The following is a 25,463-nucleotide window of genomic DNA, read 5'->3' on the forward strand; positions in this document are numbered from 1 at the left end:
TCTTTTGGGGGTGATGAAAATAGTCTAACATGGAACTATCATGGTGATGGCGGCACATATCCGTGAATTCACTAAAAACCATTGCACTGCACACTTTAAATGAGTGGATTATATGAACTATGGATTTCGGGGTTATATATATATATCTGTCTAAGCAATGTATCTAGAAGGTCTGAAGCTTAGTAATAACGAACAGACTTGTCGGCAGGAGCCAGGCTGTATTCTCAAAGCTCCATGTGGACGACCGTCCTCCTCGACAGGGAAAGGCCCGTTATCTTTCATGTCACTGCCACTGTTATCCCCATTTCTCAGGTGGGGAAGCTGAGGTGGGAGAGGCAGCTTTGCCCCAGGAGCGGAAGAACGTGGAATTTGAGCCGGACGCCCCGGCTCCCCTGTCCCTGCTGGCATTTTGCAGCCGGCCACTCCCGCAGTTAACATTCAGGATGGGGTGGGGGGTGGGAATAAATGCCATCTGGATTGTCGCTGAAATCCAGCCTTTCCCTCCACCCTGAATGTGAGCCACGAGGCTCTGGGGCGCCAGCAGGACCCGCGACACGGTCACCGATAGGAATCCCAGCTGTTTGCATTGTGTCGCAGTTGCTTCCTAGATTTCCAGCGACTGTTTCCCTGATTAGACCCACGCCAGTTCTGATTAATGCATTAACCAAGAGCCCATGTTACCGGCCCACGAGTTTTTGTTTGTTTCCTGCGCGATAACTTTATTCCAATATCATTGACTCCCTTGTAATTCTGCGGGTTTTATTTTCTGCATTTACTGTCGGCACTACCCTGCCACTTAACGTAACTTTTGAGGACTTGGTAAGTGGGCCGCTGTCCGGCTACTCTGAATCTGTGAGTCTCTAAGATTTCTCCCAGGTTGTCTTTTTTTTTTTTGGCATGGGCAGGCACCAGGAATTGAACCTAGGTCTCCAGCATGGCAGGCGAGAACTCTGCCACTGAGCCCTGGCTGTCTTTTGATTTCCCTGATTCCCTTGTAGCCTCTGGGGGCCCTCTTTCCAAGACATAGTTTTGGGGAAAAAAAAAATTTTTTTTTCTTACCAGCTCCCTCTTTCCTTTATCTGTCAAAGATGGGATGGAGAAGGCAGCAGGACTTCCTGGTGTTATCAGGGCAGGGTTGATCCTCACTTTGGGCCTGGCTGACCTGAGCTGCAAATCCACCATTCTGGGGCTCCCTCTCTTCCAGATGGTGCAGCTGTAGGGGGGGCGGGGGCATACCCCACAGACCACTGAGAGGCTGCTAGGATCTTGGAGTCGTTATCTAAGTAGTTTTGTCCTGAGGGCTCAATTCGTAGGAGCTGAGCTCAGTCTTTGCTCTGTGGCTCACTTGGCATCCCCCGGCTGTGGTGCCCAGGACTCAGGTGAAGCAAGGTATGCACAGGTAGGAAAAGGGGCTCATAGCCGGAAAGCCTGACTTGTAGCCCAGCCTGGGGCTTACGGCAGTTCTCGGGTCTTGGCTGCCTCCCCTGCGAGATGGTACCACCAATGCCCACATGAAGTCTTCTGTAGGGACCACACCAGCTAAGCCAGGCAGGGGGCTTAGGACAGAGCAGGTGATAAGCGTTCCATAGACATTGGCCATCTCTGCTCCCCCGATCCCCTGAAGCTAACCTTCCAGACCCAGACCCCGGGCCCCTGCACATCACAGGGAAAGCTTTGTGTGTGGTACAAGGGGTGGGTCTCCTGGGAGTGCCTGGAGCTTTGTGGACCCAGGGTGCTTCCAAATTGCCCCCGTCCTTCATGTCACACATTGGGGGAGCTAGGTCCGCGAGCTAGGAAGGGGGCAGGTCCATCCTTTGGGGACCCCACATTTCAGCTTCTCACCCACGGGGGCCTGCAGAGAACAGGGTGCATCACCCCGGGGAGCTGCCACCCCTGCCCACCTGGACCATCTTGCAGGTTGTTTCTGCTCTCTCGCCCCTCAGCCTGTTTGCCACCCAGCCACCAGAGGGTGCCAGAGACAATCTAAGTCCAGAGCTCGCTTCCCTCCCCTGTGCAGCTCTCCTGGCTCCTGCCTACCAAAAAGTCTTCACTGTGGCCCACAAGAGCCTGCAAGACCCGCACTTACCCTTTCTCCTGACCTCACCTCTCACCCTCTACCTCTCTCTATCCATCAATATGCCAAGCCTGCTCCTGCCTCAGGGCCTTTGCACTGGCTGTCTGCCTCTGCCTTGGCTGCTTCCCTCTTCATTTCACACCTGTCTCTGCTCACATGTCCCCACCACAAAGGGGCCTTCCCTTGTCACTGAATCCAGAGGACCTTCCCCTGCAGACGGGCAAGTTGTTCACTGCACAAGGTGCTGGCTGAATTGGGGAGAGAGGGAGCTGGAATCCTGCTGGTGACCCTGCCTGGGAGGAAGCGGGGCCACTCTCTAATTTACACAAAGGCATCCGGCAGGCCAGTGGGAGCTCTGTCCACCTGCCTACCCAGTTGGATTTTTCTTCCTAGGCCCCGTCATCGTCATCGTTGCTGAACACAGCACGTATTAGTTGCTGTTTCTCCCACTAAAAGTCTGAGGGCAGGGCTGTCAGCTTACTCACCGAGCCTACATAGGGATGGCATCCATTAGGTGCTCAATAAATACATGCGTAAAAAGCCCTGGCAACCCCCCTCCTCACACAGCTTTAGACCAGACATCCACACTTCCCCCACCCTGCCCCACAAAGACCCAAAACAATGGGGCAGAGGAGCCACCAGTACAGTTTTAAAAAAAGGATTGGTTTTTAATTTACAAGAGTTCTAAATGTACAGAATTCTCCTTTAAAAAAATCGTTATACACAATAAATACAGTACAAAAAAATTTATCTTACAGTACTAGTTTTGTCTCCGAGATTTTGAAATCTGGCGCGGGCGGACGGAGGCTGGAAGAACAGGTGGGAAGACCGGCCGGGAAGGGGGTGAGGGGGAGCCCGGTTCCTGGTTGTGGAGGTGCGGGGGCCTCGGCAGAGGGCCGGGGGTCCGCGCGCGCACACGGGAAGACACGGAGGGGGCGGTGGGTGCGCGCACAGGCGGCTACGCGCGGGGCCAGGCCCGGCATTCCTGGTGGGGGTGTCGGGGAAGACGGGGCAGGCCCGGCCGGTCCCCGGGCGGGGGGAGCCTCTCAGCCCCGAGCGCCCCCCACCGACGGATCCCGGCAGCCACGCAAAGACCCGATGCCTGGACGGACACAGGGACGCGGTGGGAACACCCCGGGTGCCCCCCAGTCGGAGGGGCGGGTGTGGAAGGACGTGGGAAGAGACGGAAGGACACGGCGGGGGCACCCCCTCCTCTGCGGGCCGGGCCCCTCGGCCGGGGCTCAGGCCCCTGTGACTCAAATAACTTAGGCAAGGACAACTGTCGGGGGGCCCGGGGCCAGGGAAGGGAGGCGCGGCCCGGTGTTATCTGTTCAACGTCCTGGGGCCGAGGCCGCCGTTGTGACTGGAGGGCGGGTAGGCGTCGGGCCGGGGCAGCGGGGAGGCGGCGGCGGGCGCGGCGGCGTGGGGGTAGGGGGGCGCGGGCGGCCGCCCGGGGGCCTGCTGGAGGTTGAGGATGCTGTCGATGGCGCTCTGCAGGTGCTCCGTGAGCGTGTCGTCCTGCGGGCTGTCGCTGGAGAAGCTGGCCTGGTCCACGTCGGGCGACTCGGACTTGCGCCGCTTGGCCGGGGGTTCGGCGGCGCCGGCGGCGGGCTCGGCCGCGGGCCCCTTGAGCATGCGCTGGTACAGCTCGTCCTCCACGGCCGCCAGCTCGCGGATGAGCCCGCTCGTGGCTTCGTCCACTTTGGTGGGCGGCGGCGCGGGGCTCCGGGCCCTGTGGGCGCCCGCGCCGCCCGCCGCCCCGCCGCCCAGGGCCTCCACGTTCTCGCGGTAGGTCTTGCGCAGGGGCAGGCGCGGGCAGTGCGGCGGCGGCGGCGCGGGCGGCTGGCGGGCGGCGGCGGGCGGCGGGTGGTCCACGGTGCCGTTCATCTGGCCCGCGGCGGCGGGGGGCGCGGGCGGCGGGCGCGGCGGGGGGTCGGCGGGCGGCAGCGCGGCGGGGGGCGGCGGCGGGGGCTGGTGCACGGGGTCCAGGGCCGTGTTGTGCACCACCTTGCTGAGCCCCGCCTCCTGCTTGATCTTGAGCTTGAGGCCGATGCGGCTGCGGGCCTCGTAGGTCTTGATGGGCGGCCGGTTCCGGGAGGGCATCGGGCCGTCCTCGTCCGCGTCCAGGGACGAGGCGGCGGAGGACGAGGAGGACGACGAGGAGGACGACAGGGACGAGGGGGCCGCGCGGGCCCAGGTCACCGAGGGGGAGCCGCCCGCCCCGCCGTGCCGGATCACCAGCTTGGTGGGCAGGTGCGGAGGGGGCTGCGCTGCCGAGGACGAGGGCGGCCCGTGGCCGGGAAGCCGGTGGTGCCCGTCGGAGGCGGCCGCGGCGGGGAGGCTGAGTGCGCGGGAGGAAGACACGTACTCGTCTGCGGGGCGGGGCGGGGGCGGCAGAGAAAACCCACCTTCAGTGAGTGAGGACGAGAGAGCTGGGGGGCACCGAGCGCCCACGGGGGACCCAGCCCCTGAATCCTCAAATTCCCAGGACACACCGTCGGGGCCGGGGGCTCCTTCCCAGTCCCGAATCCTTCAAACTCTGAACCCACAGGGCCACCAGCCATAAGGGGCTACTTAGACATTTAAAGTAATTAAACGTCTTAAAAGAGCCCCTACCCTCAACCAGAGAAAACCACTTGGGTGCCTTTAAAAAGCTCCCCCCCCATTACTTAATTTTACAGTTGACATATCTTACATTTACAACTGAATATCCTGCTTTTTAGTTTGACATTATTTTCATTGATATTCATCCAATAAATATATCCTTAATTCCTACTATGTGCCAAGCACTGTGTTGGGCTCTGGGATAAACATGTTTAATTATAAGTTATTTCTCTCATTATTAAAATTTATTCATAATTATAAATTTAGCATTTAGATGCTAGTCTGTCATGCTGAGTGTCATTTATTCATTCAACCCTTCCACAGCTGATGCTTTTAAAAATCATTTCCTCTGTTTTTTTGCTATCATAAGCAGGGCAACAATAAATGTCTCTGTAATAATAAAAAAAGCATATAAGAAAAAAATCCACTTTCCCAGGTGTAGCAGCCACACTGCAAATGCCCAAGAACCATTATATGGCTGGTGCTAGTGCAATGGACAACACACATACATACACATCCTCACCAGTGCAGAAAGCGCTCACAGACCACACTGTACTAAAAATATCAATAGTTTTGTTGGGGTTTTTTTTTTTTTTGGTATCATTTTGTATCAGAATCAGAATTCTGGTCTGAAGTGCCATGAGGTTATTTGTGGTCTTGATTTATCTCATTCACTGCAGAAATACCTATGTCTTTGATTACAAAGTGTTTTTCCAGAGCTCATTGGGAATGGATCGAAGACAGTGTAGGTGTCTCTATCTTTCTAGAATCAAAAAAGTTCCGTAACATTCTGGCCCCAAGGGTGCCTGATAAGGGACTGTATCCTCACCTTGTAGGAGACAAAGGAGGCACAGAGAGGTTAAGTAATTTGCCTAAGGTTGCACTGCCAGTAATGGACAGAGGTGGGATGTGATTTGTGTCCCTAAACACTGAGCTATCCTGCTTGCCCACCCTTATTGTTGAGATTTCAGAATTCTCCCTGCCTCTCTTTCATCACGGCCACTCACTCATGACAATTTCTCCAAGTCTCCAATGACTACTTTAAAAAAAAAATCCACGGCTGGTGTTTACAGATGAGTCAGGCAGAGAGGCTGGCCCTCCATTTTCCTCAAGGGAGGCGCTGGAGTTAGTTTAAACCAAATGTGGGTGAGGGCTTTTGGGAAGTTCTGGAAAGCTCAGCGCTTGGATTCCAATGACTGTGCCTTCTCTTGCAGGGTCAAGGCTAGGGTGAGGCAAGTGAGGCACCTAAGGCACAAACCTGCAGGCGGCTGGCTCAGGCAAGGCCACCTGAATTTTGTACCCTAATCACCTCGTTTGCATTGCCCCAGTCCTGGCTCTGTTCACCTCTCTTCTATCCCCCTAGGGGCAGCAGAATAAATTTCCCCATCCCAGGATCGAGGGGGTGGGGCTGACAAACTATGATGGTGGAGGATGACCTATATCCTCTCTGAGGTCAGAGGCAGGAGAGTGGCCACACTGAAGGAAGATGGGGCTCAGGCGACGCCTAGTGGTGGAGTGTGGTAAGGCACCAGGCCTAATTCGGGGGGACCCATCAGGTGGGGGCACCCCTCCCTCCCCTGCCTCTCACCAGGCTTCTCCTTGGCCAGCTGCTTATCCAAGGCCAGCGTGGTCTTCTCCTCCTGAATGAACATCCGGTCGATCATCACCATTTCCGCCGAGGGGCTCACCCTCTGGGGAGGGGACAGGAGAAGCCCGCAGGCAGAGAGGTGAGGCGGGGAAGGGACAGCCTGCAGCCACCAGGCCACTGGGCAGCAGATTCCAAACTGCCCTCAGGGTCTGACCCCAGCCTCCCTCCCTCCCAAGGCTGGGATGTGTGGGAGACCCCCTGCCTGGAGGAAGGAGAGCCTACCCGGGACTCCTCCAGGAGCAGGAGGCGGTACTTGTTGAGCATGGCCTGGGTGCGTTTCAGCAGCTGCGTGGAGACCGTCTCGAACTCCTCGTCCACTGCGGAGGAAGAAAAGCATGCAGAGCCCTCTGGGTGGGCACGGGACCACCAGGCCCACAAGCAGAGCCGAGGGGAGAGTGGCTGTCCCCGCCCTCTGCTGGACAGCAGGCTCCCCCCGCCCCTGGGCAGCTCTGGCAGATGCGCCAAGGGTCCTGGGGGGGCTCACCTTTGTGATAGTCGTTGGGGGACGGGAGGGCACCCTGGTAGACGTGGTAGGGCAGGAGGCGATGCAGGGCATCCTCGAAGGAGGGGAAGGCTGTCTTGTAGTCAGGGTGCAGCACGGAGCCCTGGTGTTTGTGCAAATGCTCCAGGAAACTGGGGGTGGGTGGGGTGGGTGGGGAGAGAGCACATACACAATCACGCACACAGATAGGCCGTGAGCACAGGAGAAGCCCAAACCCAGCCCTAGCAACAATCAAGAAGGGCTCACACTCCGTGAGCAGGTGTTCATGTGCCTAAATACGCTTGTTTCCTCTCATGGAAACCCTGGCAAAAACCACAGGAAGTAAGTGCTATCTTTCTCCCCATTTAACAGATGAGGAAACTGAGGCTGGGGGAGTAAAGTCACTTGACCCCAAAGCCCCAGGAAGGGCCGAAGTGGGAGTGAGGCTTGAGTGCCCAAAAGCTCACCCTTCCACGCTCTACTGCCTCCTGCCGCCTGGGGCCAGCCAGTCCCCACCCCACCTCGGGCCTGAGCTGGACCTGCAGCGGGGAAGGGGGAGGGCGGCTGGTGGCTCAGCTCCTAATCCCTCCCTTGGCTGTTTCTCTGCCACAGAACTTAGGCAGTGGGTAGTGTCTCTTCAGTGTGTCACCTCTGCCCCTCCCACCACACATGCTCTTCTCGACCCTTTGCTGGTGACCAGCAGCCCCGACACACGAGGGCAAGACAGATTGGGTCAGCTTTGTTTACTACCGTGTGCTTAGCACCCAGCACAGGGCTAGGCAGTGAGTGAGTATGTAACACACATGGCTAGAGGAGGGCAGAAGGGAAGGAGGGAAGGCAGAAGGCAGGCAAGCATCAAGTTTTACCTACCTATGAATCCAAACATACCTCCATCCAGCCACCCAGACACTCCCACCCACTCATCCACCTGAACGCCCCTCTGTCCACCCACCCAGACCCCAAGCTATTCATCCACCACCCACCCACCCACAGAAATACCCGTCCCCTCGCCCACAGTCCCCGCCCATCATCTCTACACTCACCCACTCACCATTCAACCAGCTCCCCAACCACCCAGACACCCACTCCTCCTCTGCCCACCTCTCCATCCATGCCTTCAACCACCAGCCCATCTATTCACCCCAACACCCTTCTGTCCACCCACCTACCCAGGAGGCAGCCGCCTCTCCACAGGCACCTGTCCAGCCCCCAGCCCCTACCCGCCCCCATCACTGGGACAGCACCCTCCGTGCCCAGCCCTGTTTCCGGTGTGGGGTTCAGCAGTGAGCAGTCTGGGCCCAGTCCCTGCCCTCTGGCAGTCAGCGTCCCGGCAGGGCCACAGAAGCTCCGAAACCTGTCTCGTCAGATGCTCGCCTCCCCTGCCTTGTTGCCACTACCAACGCCACCCTATCTTCCAGAGAGGGACACTGAGGATCTGTGAGGGGAACGCCATGCCCCGGACCGCATGGCTAACGAGGTGGCACTGGGCTTTGAGCCCAGGTCCGCCAACCCCCCTTCTGAAGGGCGCTGCACCCCAGGCTCGGGAAGGCCCCGGCAACTCACCAGGCTTCCTTGCTGGGCTGCAGCAGGGGCGGCTTCTTCAGGCCGCTCAGCTTGCTCTCGTACTGGCGAGGAGAGAGAGGAGAGAGGTGCGTGAGGGCCACCACCCAGGGAGGCCTTCCCTCAGCCCTCACACCCCTTCCCCTCCCTGGGGCCAATGCCTCACTCCAGGGGGTTCTAGGCCCATCAAACCCAACCTGAGGGGGAGATTAGGGCTGGGCCCTGGCTGGGGGCCTGGGGAGGTGAGGGGGACAGGCCCTTGGGTCCCTCCACTGGGGCCCCCCACCCCCTCCTCAAGCTCGGCTCTCATGGCGTCTCGCGGCTGACTCCCCCCTCGGCCCTGCTGCCTCTGTGGCCGTCCAGCTGCCTCGGTCTCTCACGTGCCACGTCGAGGCTGTCCTGGCGCCTCAGCCACCCCGTCTCCACCAGGTGTCCGTCGGTCTAGCCAGGCTGTGTCACCACACACTGACCCTGCCCGGCTGCCCTCACCCACTGTCCCATTTCGGTGCCTGAGCTGCCTCTGTCCGCAGGTCCCAGCCTCATCTGCCCCTGCCTCTCCCAGCCCTGCTGGCCCTACTTCCCGGTTCCCGGACGATGCCCCGGGGCTGCCCACCTCTCCGCTGCGGGCCTCTTACCTGCAGCCCAGAGGATTTCCCGGGCCCGGCAGGCGCGCCCTTGGCCATGCCCAGGGGTGGGAGGGTGCTGGCAAAGGCTTTGCCCTCGGCAGGAAGCAGAGGAGGGAGGCCTGGGGGTGGGGAGCACCAGACAGGGCTCAGGGCTCGCTGGTGCAAGGACCCCCTCCATATGTAACCCCGAACCTGCCTTCCCACCCGTATCCTGGACACATGCCCTTGGGCCTGGGGCAGCCCCTCGGCTCTGGAGGGGCTGCCCCAATTCCTCCATCTTCCCTTCGCACCCCGGGGTCTGGGCAGCCCATCTTCCCGGGCTCTGAGCCCCCACCCCCCACCTTCAGGGCCCCCCATCTCTTCTGCATGGGCTACCTCTCCCCTACCTGCAGAGGCCATGGGTGCCGGGGCAGGGGGGTGGCCAGGGGTAGCGGGGGTCCCGGATGGGGCCTGCCCACTGACCAGCACAGAGGCACTAGGGCTGGCCAAGGGCGCCAGGCCGGCGGCGGACTGCGGGGCGGCAGGGGCGGCCCCCGCCTTACTCTGGAGAATGATCCCGGATGGCACCTGAGGAGGGCACAGGCGGTTGAGGGGTGCGGGCGCAGGCAGGCTGTGCAGAGGGGCGCTGGGGTCCCTGCCTCCCGTTACCTGGTGAAATCTCTCGAGAAGAGCCTTCGGCTGGGGCAGCGCCGGGAAGGGGGCGGTCACCATCTGGAAGGTCCGAGGAGGCGGTGCAGGGGGCGCCGCCGGCTCGGGGACCAGGTGGAGGGTCGGCGGGGGGGTGGGGAGCTTGCGGGGCCCCTGGCCCGGCGGGTACTGGAGCGGGAAGTCGGGCGGCGGAGGGGCCGGCAACCTGGAGGGCGTCTCAGGGGAGGCGGCGACAGTGGTGGTGGGGGCCGGTGGGAGGTGTGCGGCGGGGGGCAGCGGCCCTTCGGGGGCCTGGGCCGGGGGGCGCAGAGGGGGCTGGGGTGGGCCGGGGGCCGTGGGGGCAGGGGTGCTGGCAGCTGGGGGGACGCCCAGCTGGTTCTGAATGACAAAGATGCCCGGCAGAGTTGGGGGGGCCTGGGGCGGGGGACAGGGGTGCAGGGCGGGCTCCGAGGGCGGGCGGGACAAGCTCTGGGGCTGGGAGGGCGGGCGGGAGTGGGGTCGTGAGGGCGGGCGGGAAGGGGGCTGGGCGGGGTGTGGGGAGGGCAGGTGGGGGCTGTCGCCCAGGGGGGCCTGGTGAGGTAGTGCCGGGGACGAGGAGGGGCCTGGGCCCTTTGGCGGAGCCGCTGCCGGGATCTGGGCAGGGGAGGGAGGGAGAGGGGGGCGGGGTCAGAATCAGCCTTGGCTCCCACTGCCCCAAGCCCCCCAGGGACCCCAGCCGCCCCTGTTCTGAGAGAAAGGACCCCAGCATGCCCTCCTCTCATTCCTCACCTCCCCACCGCAGCCCCCTCCATATCTCTCTGGCTTGGGTCCCCCCACCCCATCCCCTCCACCTCTTGCCTCCCCACCCCAGCCCCTCCTCATTTCCCTGCCCTGTCATCTTGCCTCCCCGTTCTGGGCCCTCCCCACTGGCCACTCCTCCTCCCCACTCCCTCCAGGCAAAGGTGAGCCCTTGCAGGAGGCGGGCAGCAGCGGGGAAGCAGCAGCAGCAGCAGCGGCAGCGGCAGTGGTGGCGGCAGCGGTGGTGGCAAGGGCACCCCACCAGCTGACAGCGTGAAGGCAGGAGGGTCGGGGAGCAGGCGAGCACAGCAGGCAGGGGGAGGAAGGGGCCGGGCAGGGGCAGTGTCCCAGCTGCCAGCCCCTGCCTGCCTGTCCAGCTACCTCAAGGAAAAACACAATGGCCAGAGGGCATGGGGACCCTAAGGGTCCCCAGGGAGATGAGAATAAGGATGGTAACTGGGGTGGGGGGAGCAGGCCTGGGTTCACAGCTACATATCCCAAAGGGGCGGCACCTCCGAGGACAGGAGAGGGCTCCTGTACACAGCTGAGGGGCTGTCAGCTGTCAACCCTGTGGCAGGCAGGCAGTCTGTCTGTCATGAACAGGTCACGATCTTTGACCTGACCACTCTTCCTCCAGCAATCTGTGACCAGGGCACATTCCGGGGAGGATGAGCAGGGATAGCCATCGGGGAATCAGTAACAGCAGGGAAAAGTGAACACCCTGGGGCCAGAGCAGGACAGGCGCTCAGTCCTTCCACATCGCCCTAAGAACAGGCTTCCAGGGGCACGTAGAGTGGCCAACAAGGTAAGTCAGAGAAGGAGAAGGACAAAATCGCACGATGCACGGACACGTGGTGAGACCGGAAACGGACTATGGATTAGATAACAGTGCTGTGTCTGCGCTCAAGTCCCTGAACTTGATAACTGTGCTGAGGTGAGACAAGAGATCATCTTTATTCTCGAGGGCTAAACTATTAGATTGAAATATTAAGGGTTAAAGGGACATGATGTTTGCAACTTAGCATCAAATGATCCAGAAAAAAAAATATATATATACGGGGCAGGGGGCGTGGGGAGACGATAAAGCAGCTAAGACCAGGATGTCCACAACAGGCTCGGCGGGGCATGCTGGTGTTGACACCCTCTCTGGTACTCAGTCCCTGCCCTCCGTGTCCAGGGCTGGTTCCTGTGACCAGCGTTGCACCGGGAGGTACTTGCCGGTCAAATTCTGGTATTAGGTTACAAGAAGGAGGGCAGCTTCTCTATTGGATCACTGGCCTTGGGGAAAGCCAGCCGCGGGGTCTTGCGAGCTGCCCCTTGGAGAGGCCCAGGGAAAAGACACAGAAGCCTCCTGCCGGCGCCACACAAGGGGGCTTGAAAGCAGATCCTCTGGCGCGGCCAAGCCTTCAGGCGGCCGCACGCCTAGACAACCCCCTGACTGTAAACTCATGAGAGAGCTTGATGCAGTATCACCCAGCTCAGCTGCACCCAGACTCCTAATCCCTGGAAACTGTGTGAGATAAAGACTCGGATGCAAAGAGCTCGTCGCTGATAGAAAGAGAGCCTCTAGAAATCACTAAGAACAACAACTGTGAGAAAAGGGGGCAAAAGATATGATCTGACAGTGCACAGAAAAGGAGACAGAAGGCTCAACTATTTCAAGAAATGCTCAACTCCACTCATAATAAGAGAAATACAAATCAAAATCGCCCCACAGTGGCAGAGATCATGACCCAGATGGTGGAGTGCGATGCTTCAAGGCTCCGTCATGCACAGAGGCCTTGATCAATCAGCAAAACCCGGCAGAAACACCTTTCTTCAAGGTCCAGGAAACAGTGAAAGGACTGTAGCAACAGGGTGAATGCCAAGTCATGAAAAGGACCACGTGAAAGCAGGTCCCGGCACAGCAGGGAGCAGAGCAACCCCTGTACACACAGCGGGAGCCTGGAGGTCGGGCCCACTCTGCCTGGTGGTGGCCCGAGGGACTTGCTGTCCCAGAACTTGCCCTGTGAGTTGAAGGCAGCAGGCAGAGTTCTCCTACAGAACACTGTGGGAGGACAGTTAAGTCTGCTGCCTTGCAGCAAGGGATTGCACACAGTGCAGTGCCTGGGACTACAAGGAAACTGTTTCCTGGGGAACTGGGGGAATTTGGATCTGTGTAAATGGGGAGATTCTTAGGGCCACATATGCACGCACAAGATGAGACCATGCACAGAAAAGATCAGGGCCACCCTATGCGTCGGCCTTCAGCTGGTCTCCAAACTCATCGTATGGATAAGCCTGGAGGAGAGCACTGCTAGAGGTCAATCTGCAAAGACTGGGAGAGGTGTTCTCTTTTTTTTTTATCCTTCTTCTTCTTCTTTTTTTGTAGCTCCTGGCATTAAAGGAAAGCTCTGTCATAACACCAGCTGGATACAAACTTAAGGAACAGACACCTCAGAGTCTAACTTCTCATGGCAACATATTAAAATATCAAAATGTCCAGACTTCAACAAAAGCCTACAAAACACAAAAAAGACAGGAGGTGATCGTCTAGATAAAGGAGATTAAAGCATTAGAAACTTAAGTGAGGAGGCTCAGACCTGGGACATTTCACATAAAGACTTAAAAAATGGTCCTAAATATGCTCAAAGAGCTAAATTTAAACATGGACAAAGACCAAAAAGAACTCAGGAAAGGGGTATGGGATGTATGATTTTTTTCTGTTTTATTTCTTTTTCTGAGCTGATGCAAATGTTCTAAGAAATGATCATGATGATAAATATACAACTATGTGATAAAAATATCATTGCTCTTTTCTTTGCTTTGTATATATGTTGTATTTTACAATAAAAAGTTAAAAATGAATAAATAAAATAAATAAATGCTTATTGAATGTACAAAAAAAAAAGAACTCAGGAAAGCAATAGATGAACACAAAGAGAGTATTAATATAGAGATGGAAATTATGAAAAGGAACCAAACAAAGCTGAAGATCACAATAAGAAGAAATGAAAAAATTCCCTAGAAGGACTCAACAGCAGACTGGAACTGGCAGAAGATTCAGAGAACCTGACGGTAAGATAATCAAAACCATCCAGCTGGAGGAGCAGAAAGAAGAAGGAGAAAAGTGAACAGAGCCCAAGGAACTGTGGGACACCATCAGGCATACCAATACACACATTGTAGGAGCCCTAGAAGGAGGAGAAAGAGAGAAAAGGGCAAGGAGAAAATGCAAATAAATAAAAGTTGAAAACATCCCATATTTAATAAAAGACATGACTATACACACCCAAGATGCTCAACGAACTCCAAATAAGATAAAGCCACACAGACTCATGCCACAGCATATTTTAATCAAACGGTTGAATGTCAAACATAAGAGAAAATTCTGATTGCTGCAAGAGAGAAGCAACGTATCACAAGGGAGCCTTGAGAAGATTTTCTCAAATTGGAAACCACAGAGGCCAGAGGCAGTGGGATGACATGAAGTGCTGAAAACAAAAAACTGCCACCAAGAATTCTATATCCTGCAAAACTGTCTTTCAAAAATGAGGGCGGAATTAAGACAGTCCCAGATAAACAAAAGCTGAGGGGGGTTCTCACCACTAGATGGCCTACAAGAGATGCTAAAGAGAGTTCTGCAGGCTGAAAGGACAACAGATTGAAGCTGCATGAAGAAATAAAGATCTCCAGTGTGGGTAATACATGGGTAAACAGAAATGCCAGTACTATTCTATTTTTGGTCTGTAACTCCACTTTTTACTTCCTGCAGGATCTAAAAAGCAAATGTACACGATGTACTGACAGTGGCTCCAGACACAAACTATGACATGCAGTCTGTGACAAGAGCTACATAAAGGAGGGGATGCAGAGGCGTGCAGACCATAGTGTTCACATCCTAAAGTTGGTATCAAAGCCAATGGACTGTTACAGATTTAGGCTGTTAAATGTAAGCCCTATGGCACAAAGAAAACTACAAAGAAAATATCAGAGAAGATGCAAGCTCATAGAGACATTAAAGTACAGGCTGCTGGGGTGGGGGGTGGGGGGGCAGAGGGAGAGGGGGATTAACACATAATAGGGGTGGGGTTTCCGCTGGGGAGATGGGAAAGTTCTGGTAAAGGAACAGTGTGCATGTGATTCGACCCCGGAATGGAATGCTTGGGAGGGATCAAGATGGGAAAGTTTACATTGTGTTTATGTTCCCACACATACAAAAAAAATAAGAAAGAGCAACAAAAGAGACAATGACAATTAAAGGCAACACACAAGCCTTAATGGATCTAACAAGGGAGGAGAAAAGGCTCAAAGGGACATTTTTGGGACATATGAAAAAATTGGAAGATAGGCTGTAGCATTTATATCAATGTTAAAGTTTGTGATCCTAATAACAGCAATTAAGGTGGCTTAAGTGAATAGCCGTGTTCTTAGGAAATGTGCACGGTAGTGTTACGTGTTCAGGGAGTGCAAGGTGTACAACCTGCATTCAAGTGTTCAAAATGGACTGATAAATGATAGACAGACAATAGACACACAGATAGAGAGAATGATATGCAGATGTCACCAAATGTTAAAACTGATGGATCTGAGTATGGGAGGGGAGAGGGCGGTTCGGGCTATGTTGGAATTGATTTTGTAGCTGGCCTGTAAGTTTGAAAGTATTTCAAAATAAAAAGTAAAAACAAAGCAAATTACCCTAGGATATCATTTTCTCCCCCACCATTCTAGGAATAAGTCTAGTAAAGACCCTGGGGTTGGGGGCGGGGTAGTGTGTAAATCGGTACAATGTGCTATATCACTCCAGAGGCATGCAATTCGTGCTATCAAAATTATAAATGCACGTTGGCTTTGCTCAGCAAATAGGCAGCTGCCAGAGCCCGAAGAGTGCCTCAGTGTGGCTCTGGGTGAGTGAATTATGTGCAGAGGACCCCTTCCCGACTGTAACAAAGGAACGGAGGGCTCTCTCTGGGCTGCCAGATTAAATGTGCAACATGCCACCTTCTGGGTTCAGATGGGAGAGAACCTGAATCAGCACTTGCCCTGGGCTGTTTGTGCACAAAGAACTCCAAAGAGTAGGCAGCTGTCATGTCTGGAGGGCGTGGGACAGGTAGGGGGCTGAGAGCAGAGGGGCTGGGGGGGGGCTTTTCCTTCACTTTATATATATATATATTCTGATGATTGATCCATAATCAATATTGAATATTGATTATATTGAATATAATAACTCTCTTTAAAAATGTTCTAAATGGAAGGGAGGGGGAAAAAAGATTAAAAGGAAACTCCACAGCAAAACGTTACAAATAGCTTCTGCACAGTGGTATTACGGGTGATTAATTTTTCTTCCTAGTTCTTTTTCTATGTTTTCTAAATTCTCTAAATGAGCATGTAATTATTTTTATAATCATAAAAAAAAAAAAAGGCTACCCTATGAGAGGACTGTTTATCGAGAAATTCCAACTGCCCACGTGGAGACGGCAGCATGCCCAACTCCATGCACAATTAAAGAAAAGCACAGGAGGGGGACATTTGTCAGCCTGGCGAAGTGTGAGCCATTTGCACACACGGCGTTGGGAAAACTGCTGGAGGCAGCCTTCGTTGGCAAAACCATTTTGGGGGAGCAACCAGTTTAGCACTCGCCATAAAATCTTTTGAATGAGTATACCCTCTGATCTGGTAATTGCATGTCTATAAATTTATCCTGTGGATATCTTCACACATGTGTGCAAAGTCCAGCTGCATGAATATTTATAGTAGTGTTGTTTGTTAACAAGCACACAGGACACCACCTCATCTATTCATGACTAAGGAACAGAATGAATTGATTATGGTATGGCCCCATAATGAAATATGCCAAGGATGTTAAAAGAACAAGGGAGGGGTTCTATATTCTCATAAGTACAGCTAGCGCTTGCACCAGGAGTCAGCAAACAATGGCCCAAGGGTCCCCTGCAGCCCACTGCCTGTTTTTGTAGGGCCCACAAGTGAGAAGTGGTTTTTACACTTTAAATGGTTGAAAAAAGAATTCAGAAGAATATTTTTGTGACTTGTGAAAAGTATATGAAATGCAAATTTTAGTGTCCATACCTAAAGTTTTATTAGAACACAGCCGCGCTCAATCATTTCCGTGCGTCTGCTGCTGCCTAGTGTTAAGACAGCAGGCAGAGACCGTGTGGCCTGAAAAGCCGAAGTATTTACTACCTGACTCTTTATAGAAAAAGTATGCCGATCCCTGGCTTTATTCACTTTTGGAACACTTATGCCTCGCCAGATCCTGTCCCAAGCACTCTGTATATAGATTATGTAATTTTCTCGTAACGATCCCATGAAGGAGACGCTGTTATCGTCATCCTCATTGTGCAGGTAGGGACACTGAGACACAGAGAGGTAAAATCACTTGCCCCAAGTCACTGAGCCTGTAAGTGCCCGAATCAGGATTTGAACCCCAACAGTCTGGCTCTGGAATCCACTCTCCTAACAACCACACTACACCACCCAGGCAACAATTCACCTGGAGGACGGTTTTCAAACTGTACACGGTGACCCATGAGTAATGGCTCAAATCACTTCACAGGGTGCGACCAGCATTTAAAAAGAAAAGCGGAAAAAGAATAGAAAAATACCAGCGTGCAACACACACAGAAAGTAGCAACAGGTATTATTTCATGAAACTTTTGTTTCAGTGATGCATATACTCTTGTGCGTCTTTTGGGTGTAAGATGTAAAATAGAATCCTTATTCTGGGTGCCAGTGAGAAAAAGTTTGAAAGCCAGTGCTCCAAGATATTAAGTGAGCAAAGCATGCTTCTGTGTGTATAAAAAAACAAAGGGAAAACACATGCTCGTATGCAAGGCGCACACACTACACACTCACACGCTCTGGCTATGAATCTATTTGGGTCCAGAGTTTGGAGAGCTGAGTTCAGCCAGTGAAGGGTTCCTGTATATGTGCAGAATCCTCTACAATAGCAATTCTCAATGGGGAGTGAGTCGGCCCCCCACAAGTCGTGGCAGTATCTGGAGATATTTCTGGTTGCTGAGACTAGCAGATGCGGGGGGTGCCGCTGGCATCTGGTGGGTAGACAGCAGGGAAACTGTCAAAGCCTGAGGTGCACAGGACATGTCCCGACACCAAGCCTGATCAGGGCCCAGATGTCCACGGTGCTGACAGAGAAACCCTGGTCTGCAATGGTTCTCAAGAACTAGGAGGGGTGGTTATCTCCAGCGAGTGGGTCAGAAATTCTGCTAAGAGCAAGACTTACTTGTATCTTTGCTCTTTTTAAATTATTTGAATTTTTTTTTTTTTTTTTTAACATGGGCAGGCACCAGGAATCGAACCTGGGTCCTCTGGCATCACAGGAAAGCATTCCCTGCCTGCTGAGCCATCGTGGCCCGCCCAATTATTTGAATTTTTAAAATCAGGACCATGGGACACTTTTTGACTAACAACAACAAAAGTTGATTCAAATAAAAAACTAATATAGACAATAAATAACAGGCCCTGGGCTTCCTGAATGGGGCAGCCAATGACGTACCCCTGAAAGTCAGGGCCCCATCAAGGGACAATTTCAAGACCTAAGGTGCTGATGACAAAATCAATCCTGTACTGGGGGCCCCATGAAGGTAGGGTCAGGGCTACCTTGGTCACTGCTATTCCCAGAACTTCCCTGTAAAAGACAGAGCAGGGGCTTGGGGATGCAGGATGAGGGAAACACAAGGCCACAAAGCTCACCCTGAGGGCAGGGCTCTCAGCACATGCACGGAAGTTCCGAGCTGGTGCGCTGGCCGTGTTTATGTTCGTGCATGTCTGTGTTCTTTCGTCAACCTGCCCACCTGCCCACCTGTCCAAGCGTTCATCCACCTACCCTCCCAACCATGCATCCTCCTGTCTGTCTGTCTGTCTACCCACCCACCCGCGTGCCCGTCCGTCCATTCATCCATCTGTTCTTCCATCTATATTCCTACCCGCATATCTACCCAGTCACCATCCATCCACCCACCCACTTGCTCACTGAGAACCTTCCACCACGCCAGACGCTGTGGTTGGCACACCTGCTGCCACCCCACCTGTGAACACTGATCTTTCCTCTCAGAGCTCACCCCTAGCACCAGCACCACTATTAGGGAATAGTAAGTAGCTGCCCCTGAGCGCCTGCTCTGCGCAGCACCAATGTGCGAGGTGGCAGCCTTATTCCCATCTTACTGACGGTAAACTGCTACTCGGAGAGCGCTGAGGAGAGCTGGGTTCACACCCAGGCCCATCTTTCTCAGGACCCTAAGTGTGCCTGGCAACTCCATACCAGGGTTTGAACCCAGCCTCTACCACTGGTTGGGTGACCCTGGGCAAGCTGCTTAATGTCTTTGTGCCTCAGCTTTGTCTGTAAAATAGGGATAATAAAGCATCTATTTTGTTGCGAGTTTCAAATGGGATAATGCTTAAAAAGTACTTGGAACAGTTCCTGGGGAAAATGTGTTATCATTCAGAAAATCATCTCTTCCTCAGGTCTCCAGTCCTTAAGCAAGTTCCCAACTGCCCCTAACCCTTCCACTTGTCTCCGTCTCCACTGTCCCCATCCGGAGCTTTGAACTCGGCCACCTTGCTCCTGAACGTCTACACCAGCCACCTCCTGGTCTTCAGGCTTCCACTCTTGTCTCCTGCTAAACCATTTTCCAACTGGTAGCCAAGGATGGTTAAAAATCGTGTAAATCAGATCATGCCGTGGCCAAGCTGGAAACTCTCTTCTGGGTTTCAGACTATAAGGCCCCCGCCGACCTCTCTGAGCTCATCTCCCTCCACTCCCCTCCAACTGCCTTTCAGCTCCTTGAACATTCCAGCACAATCCCCTGCCTGTGCTATGCCCAGACCTATGGAGGCTCCCACCCTAACCTGCTCCTATAGAGCTGTTTCCTTCTCTTCCTTCAGGCCACAGAGGCCTTTCCTGACCATCTCCCCAGAGCAGGCACCTCCGCTCTCGTCTCCTCGTGGGCTCCCTCTGCTGCCCTCACTGCCAATACTTTTTATCTATTGGGCTTTTTAACTGCATTTTAACAGTGTCTCCCCTTAGGAAGTTTTCTCTCTCTTTGATTTCTCTGTGACAGCCTCAGCACAGAGCCAGCACACAGTGGGAGTTCAGTACCTATGGCTGGGTCCTTTCCTTCATTTGTGTATTCAACAAATGTTCACTGCAAGTCCACCCACGGTTCGGCTCTTCGTGCTGGGATACAGCAGGACAGGACAAACAAAGCTCTCCGCCCTCAAAGAGTCTGCATTATCATGGGGAGAGCTGAGCAGACACTGGAAGGAGGGAGTAGGGTGACCTGGGAGGGTCTGAGAACTCCCTCAGTCCTGGGTACACCTGGATATCTGGTCACCCTAGGAATGAATCTAGTAAAATATCTGGCACAGAGTAGGTGCTGAACAAACACTTGATGAATTTACAGCATTGGCAGGTAGAGCACATTTACAGAGCTCTGACCTCAGGCATCTCACCTGTCTCATAGCCACAGCACTGAAGAAGGGATTCAGGCTGTGCCCAGCTTATAGGTGAGGAGGGGAGGCTTGGAGAGGGCATGGACCCAGGCCCATGCCTGACTCGTGCTTCCAATTTCCATGTCTCATGTGCCAGGTGGCTCCTCACCTGTCATCCTCTCTTGCTCCTGCCTTGGTTTCCTCCCTGGGTGGATGTGACCTGGTGCCAGCTTGGTCCCATGTCCCTCTGAACTGTGACTCTGGACTGGTCTCATGCTCTACCCCATAACAGCAATAGTTAAAAATAATAACGGCGAACATTTATCTAGAGCTTGTTCCCTCAGATCATTTTTGAAACAGTTCAACATCCAATTTTCCAGATTAAAAGGTAAGCCTTCCATAACCTCTCAAGTCCTTATGACACATGAGATAAAAAGGCTAATTTTCCTAATACGTAAAGAGTTCCTACAAATCAACAAGAAAATGGCCATTAACCCAAATTTTAAAATGGCAAAGGGTATGAACAGACAATCCTACAGACAAGAAAAGATGAACAGTTCTTAATATATGAAAACCTGCTTAAACTACTTCATGATAAAATACACAAATTAAAACAAAATAAGACTATTTTTCACCTATCAGATTGGCCAAGTTCAATTCATTGGTGAGGTGGTGGGAAAAGAGGCCCAAATCATATACGCTGGTAGAGGTTAAATCAACTGATGCTCCATGGAAAATTCCCAACTGTCTCCCATGGAGGGCAATTTGGCAATGCCTGCCAATTCTACAAACACACAGACCTTAGACCCAGCACTTTCTTTTTAAAGAAATTATCCTACAAAATGACACATGTACAAAGTTGTTCTTTATAGCCTCATTTGTGTTAACTAGAGATCAGAAGTGACCTAAGTGTCTGATGAGAAACTGGTTAAATCAATAATAGTGCATTCATACAGTGGAATACCACACAGTTGTATAAAAGAATGAAGACCAGTCTCGCAGTTCAAGTTGTAAATGACAAAAGAAAGGTGCAAAATTGGCCCCAGCTCTGGATACACCCAGACATCCGGTCACCCTAGGAATGAATCTCGTAAAACACCTGGCACAGAATGTATATTTGTGGAATATAATGGTTTGGCTTGTCTGTGTGAGGGAAAGGAAAAGAAATACAAGAAACTGCCTTGAGGGGGGAAACCAGGAGGTCGAGGTTGGGGGGGATGGGCTTTTCACTAGAGATCTTTCTGTAACTTCTAAAGTTTGAACTCTGTGAATGTATCAGTAAACCAGATATGAAAATTACAATTTCAGGAAATAATAAAGGTCCATTATCTCATATTCTGTGTGCATCTCATATCCCTGCCCAGAGTGTGGATTCCCAAGGGCTGGCCCTGGTCGGAAGCCTCCAGGTCTGTCAGGGGACACGGAGGAACTACCTGGGAGCAGAGGAGAGCGCCATTTCCCAAGTCAGCGAGACAGAGAGGCAGGCAGGGCAGCCAGAGAGCAAGGAGGGCGCAAGGGAGGGAGGGGCGAGGGGGTGAGGCTCAGTCCCAGCTGGGGACTGGGGGGCTGGGGTTCCTCTACCTGGGGGGCCGGAGCCGGGGAGGCCTGGCTGTCGGGGGCCTGAGGGCCGAGGCCAGCTCCTGTGGCGACGGGGGTGCTCGGGGCTGGGTCTTGGGCGGGAGGCGGGGCGCTGACTATGACCGAGGCAGGCACGGAGAGGTGGGGGCCCTCCGCGGAGAGGGGCTGCTGGCTCCTCTCCTGAAACGGGCACCCCACACAGGGTCAGAGGCCGCCCCACGGCCCCTCAGCCTCCCCACCTGAGACCCCCTTCCCGCAGTGACACCTCCGGCGCTCCAGTGAAGGGGGTGCTGGGGAACCGGGAGGGAGGAGTGCCCCACGCAGCGGCTGGGGGAGGCTCAGGGCCCCGGGGCAGAGGTGCCGGGGAGGCCGCTTCCTGGACAGCCCCTTGCTCTCCAAGTTCCTGTCCATCTGTCTTCCGGCTCCACCATCTGTCTGTCTGTAACTTGCTCACTCACTGTGATCCCCCTCCAGTCATCCGGCGGTCAGGCAGTCAGCCTGTCTCCTTGTCCATCTATCAGTCTGTCAGTCTCCCTGTCTGTCTGTCAGCCAGCTAACTGTTTCATTTCTCTGCGTCAGTCTGTCTACTTTCTCTCTGGCAGTCCTTCAGTCTGTCCTTCTCGGTCCCTGGGACTCCCAGGGGTCCCTGGATCCGGAGCACGGATGGGTCTCCGACTTGCTCTCCGGCCTTGGAAAGCCCTCCCTGCTACCACCTCAGCCCCGGCCCCTGCCCGCCCCAGCCCCTGGGGGGCCCTTTGTGCCACTCCCTGCCCCCGGCCCGCGGGCCCTGGTTACCTGGGGCAGGAACATCTGCATGGAGTCCTGAGTAAGGATGGCCGCGGCGGTGGCCGAGGGCGGCTGCCCAAGGACAATCTTCTCTGGGCTGGACGCCAGGCCTGGGCTGGGCTGGGGGGTGGTGGCCTGAGGCGTGGCGGCGGCCTGGGGGGTCGGGGCCTGCGGCTGCACGGGGGGCTGCTGGAGGCCCAGCGGCAGCGGCGTGCTGACGGCAGGGGGCACCTGGGGCGCTGTCTGCACCGCGAGGACAGGCGCGGCCTCCCCAGTGGGGGCTGCGGGCTGCACCAGGCCATCAGGGGCGTTGAGCATGGCCACGGCGCTGGGCGGCAGGGTGACGCCCTGGAGGACGGTGGTGGCGGCAGGGCCAGTGGGGGCCGGCTGGCTCTGCGTGGGCAGGCTGCCAGCGGCCAGGGACACGGGCATCTGGAAGAGGGCCGGCTGGCCCACCTGGATGGGGGCGGCTGAGAGGATGTGGGCGGCACTGTGGGCCCCAGAGTGGGGGGCCAGCACGGGGCCCAAGCTGAGTGGGCCCGCCAGGTTCTGGTTGGTGAGGATGGGGTTCGCGATGAGCTGTCCGCCCGCGTGGGGGGCCGCCGCCGCCAGGATCTGTCCGCCGACGTTGGCCGGCAGGGCTGAGAGTGGCTGGGGGAGCTGGACGGCCGAGGCGCCGGGCAGCAGGAACTGGTTCTGGCCAGGCAGCATGTGCTGGGCAGGGATGACGATGCTGCTGCCCTGGTTCAGGAGGTGGACGCTCATGGGCTTGCTCAGGGCCCCGGGGGGCTGGGGCGGGGCCGCGCCCGCCGAGGTGGCCGGGGGCTGCTTGAACACGTTGGCCGGCAGGGCGGGCGCCGGGAAGCCCGACAGCACCACGTTCTGGCCCGCCTTGCCCGCCGCCATGAAAGTCAGGTTCTGGGGGGCCTTGGGCTGCTGCGGGAGGCCCCCTGCCTCGCCCTGGATGGTGAGCGTGGCACCCGTGGGGGCAAAGGGCTTGGGGGTCAGCTGGTAGAGCTTGGGCGGCAGCACCCCGGCGGGCTTGGGCTGGATCGGCGTGGGCGTGCGGTGCAGGATCACGTTGGGCGCGGGCACCAGCGGCGACGGGCCCAGGCCCGGGGCCACCGCCAGCGGCTGACCCGAGGACGCCCCGCTGGCTGCTGCCGTGGCGGCCCCTGCCCCTCCGAACACCGAATTCCCATTGAGCGTGGTGGCCACGGCGGGGAGGTTCTTCTGGATCACCAGGCCGGCCCCCTGGGGCGAGACTCCGGCCGACGCCAGGGTCACTGGTTCTGAGGGGCCGGCCGCTGAGGCCAGGTAGCCGCTGACAGGCACCTGCTTGGCCAGGAGCTGGGAGGCGGGCGGGTTGAGCGCCATGACAGGCTGGCCCACCACCTGGATGGGCGCCAGGCCAAGCGTGGCGGCCGTGGCACCCCCGGGGCTGCCATTGGGCAGGCCCTGGAGGCCTGGGATGGGCTGCAGCGTCACGTTGCCCAGGCCGACGGGCTGCAGGAAGGGCTGGACACTCAGGGCCTTGCTGACCACGTCCTGGGGCGGCACCAGGGCCTGGTGGGTCAGCACAGTGGGTGGAGCCTGCAGCCCCAGCAGGTCAGCACCACCGGGGAAGAGGGCCTGTGGCCCTGGGGCCACGGCGGCCGCCCCTCCAGCACCTGTCGGACCTGCCCCACCATCCGCGGGCTGCAGGGTGGGCAGCTGGAAGGGGCCCAGGTCCAGCTCGGCCTCAGCCTCGAGCGTCTGTTCAGTGATGTTGGCCTCCTGGAGACTCTGTTGGAGGATGTCGCAGGGCTGGTCGGTTCCCCCACTGCTCCCGCCACCGCCTCCTGCCGAGGGTGAGCCCAGGATGTCATCTTCCAGAAAGTCAAGGTCCACGCTGGGGGCTGGCTGGCTGGGCTCTGGGTTCAAATGGTTGCCGGCAGCTTCTTGTACATGGAGCTGAGTCCGGGTAAGGTGAGAAGGAAAGAGCTGAGGTTAGCAAGGGGCTGGACTTGGGACACAGTAGGAGAGATGGAAATCCAGGGGCCAGGGTAGCAAGGCCAGGAGCACTGTCTGCAAATGGTCAGACGTGGATTCAGATCCCAGCTACACTGGGGTTGGCTAGGCAACCTGGGGCTTGCTTAATCTGGCCTCAGTTTCCCCATGTATACACATCAGCACAGTGTCCTTAACAAAAAAATGTAATAGCAACACTGGCCTGCAATCCTTATCTGCGATTCCAAACCCAAAATGCTCTAATGTTGGCAAAACTCTTTTGGCACCAAAACCTGCCCTGGGCTGCTGGGGCATTCCTGATGAAAAGTGTCATGGAGGGTGACTGCGTGTGTCCCGTCACACGTGGCACCCACGCCACAATGCCCTGGAATCTGAAAGATTCTGGATTCTAACACCTATCTGGCTCCAAAGGTTTTGAGTAGAAGACGGTGGCTCCGTCGGAGCATAGATAACACGGCGGCAGCAGCGGCTTCTGTGAGCCCCGCGGCGTGCTGGTTCCGTGTGAGCGCTGGGTCTCCCGAGTGCCATCCACTGGTGGCAACTTCCCACCACGATGCAGGACACGTGCAGTACGTAAATACACAACACGACGACCTACAACCCCCATATACAGGAATGCACGTTTGCATGTGTGAGTGACGCTCGACACGCATCCCTTATGGTCACGGCAGCTAACACCCACCAAAAAGGGGCCAGGCGACGGTTCAAAACCTGTCGTTTGAAAAATTCCAAGTTTCTTTGGGTGGAGGGCTTCCAAGCAGGTGTCTGAGCAACACTGGCTGCCACTCTTGTTTTATTGTTATTTTTATTATTGCCCTTCTCGTTTTTGTGTGGTTAAGAGCCCCCCATGAGGGGACGGGCAAATGGCTCGGGTCACTGGCTGATGAGGGGATGGTGAGCCAGGCAGGCTGCTGGGCCCCCGAGCCTCCAGCTTCATGACTGCTGAATGGGGACAACAGAACAGAAAACTCTCTGTGCTCACGCACGATGGCAGTGCTCAGAGCACAACTGGGCACCTATGGGCCCAAAAAATGATAGAGAGGAGGATAATGATTACAAAACTGTATGATGCACCACTGTTCTTACTGGGGTCTATGAATTTAATAACACTAATGTGATGGGTATTTGTTGGCTGAGTTTCCAGATTTAATCACTTATATCACTTAGTCTTAAAGAGAAATGATTTTATGTTACTAGGGTGGTTGAAAGAATTAAGTGAAAATT

The 25,463-nt window shown here is 55.5% G+C and overlaps 1 protein-coding gene across 1 annotated transcript in view; it reads right to left on the reverse strand.

Annotated features, from left to right (window-relative positions):
• Nucleotides 1–2,738: 2,738 nt before the first annotated feature.
• The window catches only part of BICRA (BRD4 interacting chromatin remodeling complex associated protein), an 83,371-nt gene continuing 60,646 nt past the window's right edge, over nucleotides 2,739–25,463 (reverse strand). Inside the window, exons 5-14 of the mRNA XM_077131313.1 lie at nucleotides 22,239–24,182; nucleotides 21,447–21,623; nucleotides 9,642–10,274; nucleotides 9,380–9,560; nucleotides 9,003–9,112; nucleotides 8,371–8,432; nucleotides 6,811–6,959; nucleotides 6,549–6,643; nucleotides 6,267–6,369; nucleotides 2,739–4,446 (exon numbers count right to left, since the gene is read on the reverse strand). Coding sequence (XP_076987428.1) covers nucleotides 3,398–4,446; nucleotides 6,267–6,369; nucleotides 6,549–6,643; nucleotides 6,811–6,959; nucleotides 8,371–8,432; nucleotides 9,003–9,112; nucleotides 9,380–9,560; nucleotides 9,642–10,274; nucleotides 21,447–21,623; nucleotides 22,239–24,182 — 4,503 coding nt within the window. The 3' untranslated portion in view covers nucleotides 2,739–3,397. The remainder of the gene's footprint in view (nucleotides 4,447–6,266; nucleotides 6,370–6,548; nucleotides 6,644–6,810; nucleotides 6,960–8,370; nucleotides 8,433–9,002; nucleotides 9,113–9,379; nucleotides 9,561–9,641; nucleotides 10,275–21,446; nucleotides 21,624–22,238; nucleotides 24,183–25,463) is intronic.

Source organism: Tamandua tetradactyla, chromosome 16 (assembly GCF_023851605.1).
Source record: "Tamandua tetradactyla isolate mTamTet1 chromosome 16, mTamTet1.pri, whole genome shotgun sequence".
Taxonomy (NCBI): Eukaryota; Metazoa; Chordata; class Mammalia; order Pilosa; family Myrmecophagidae; genus Tamandua; species Tamandua tetradactyla.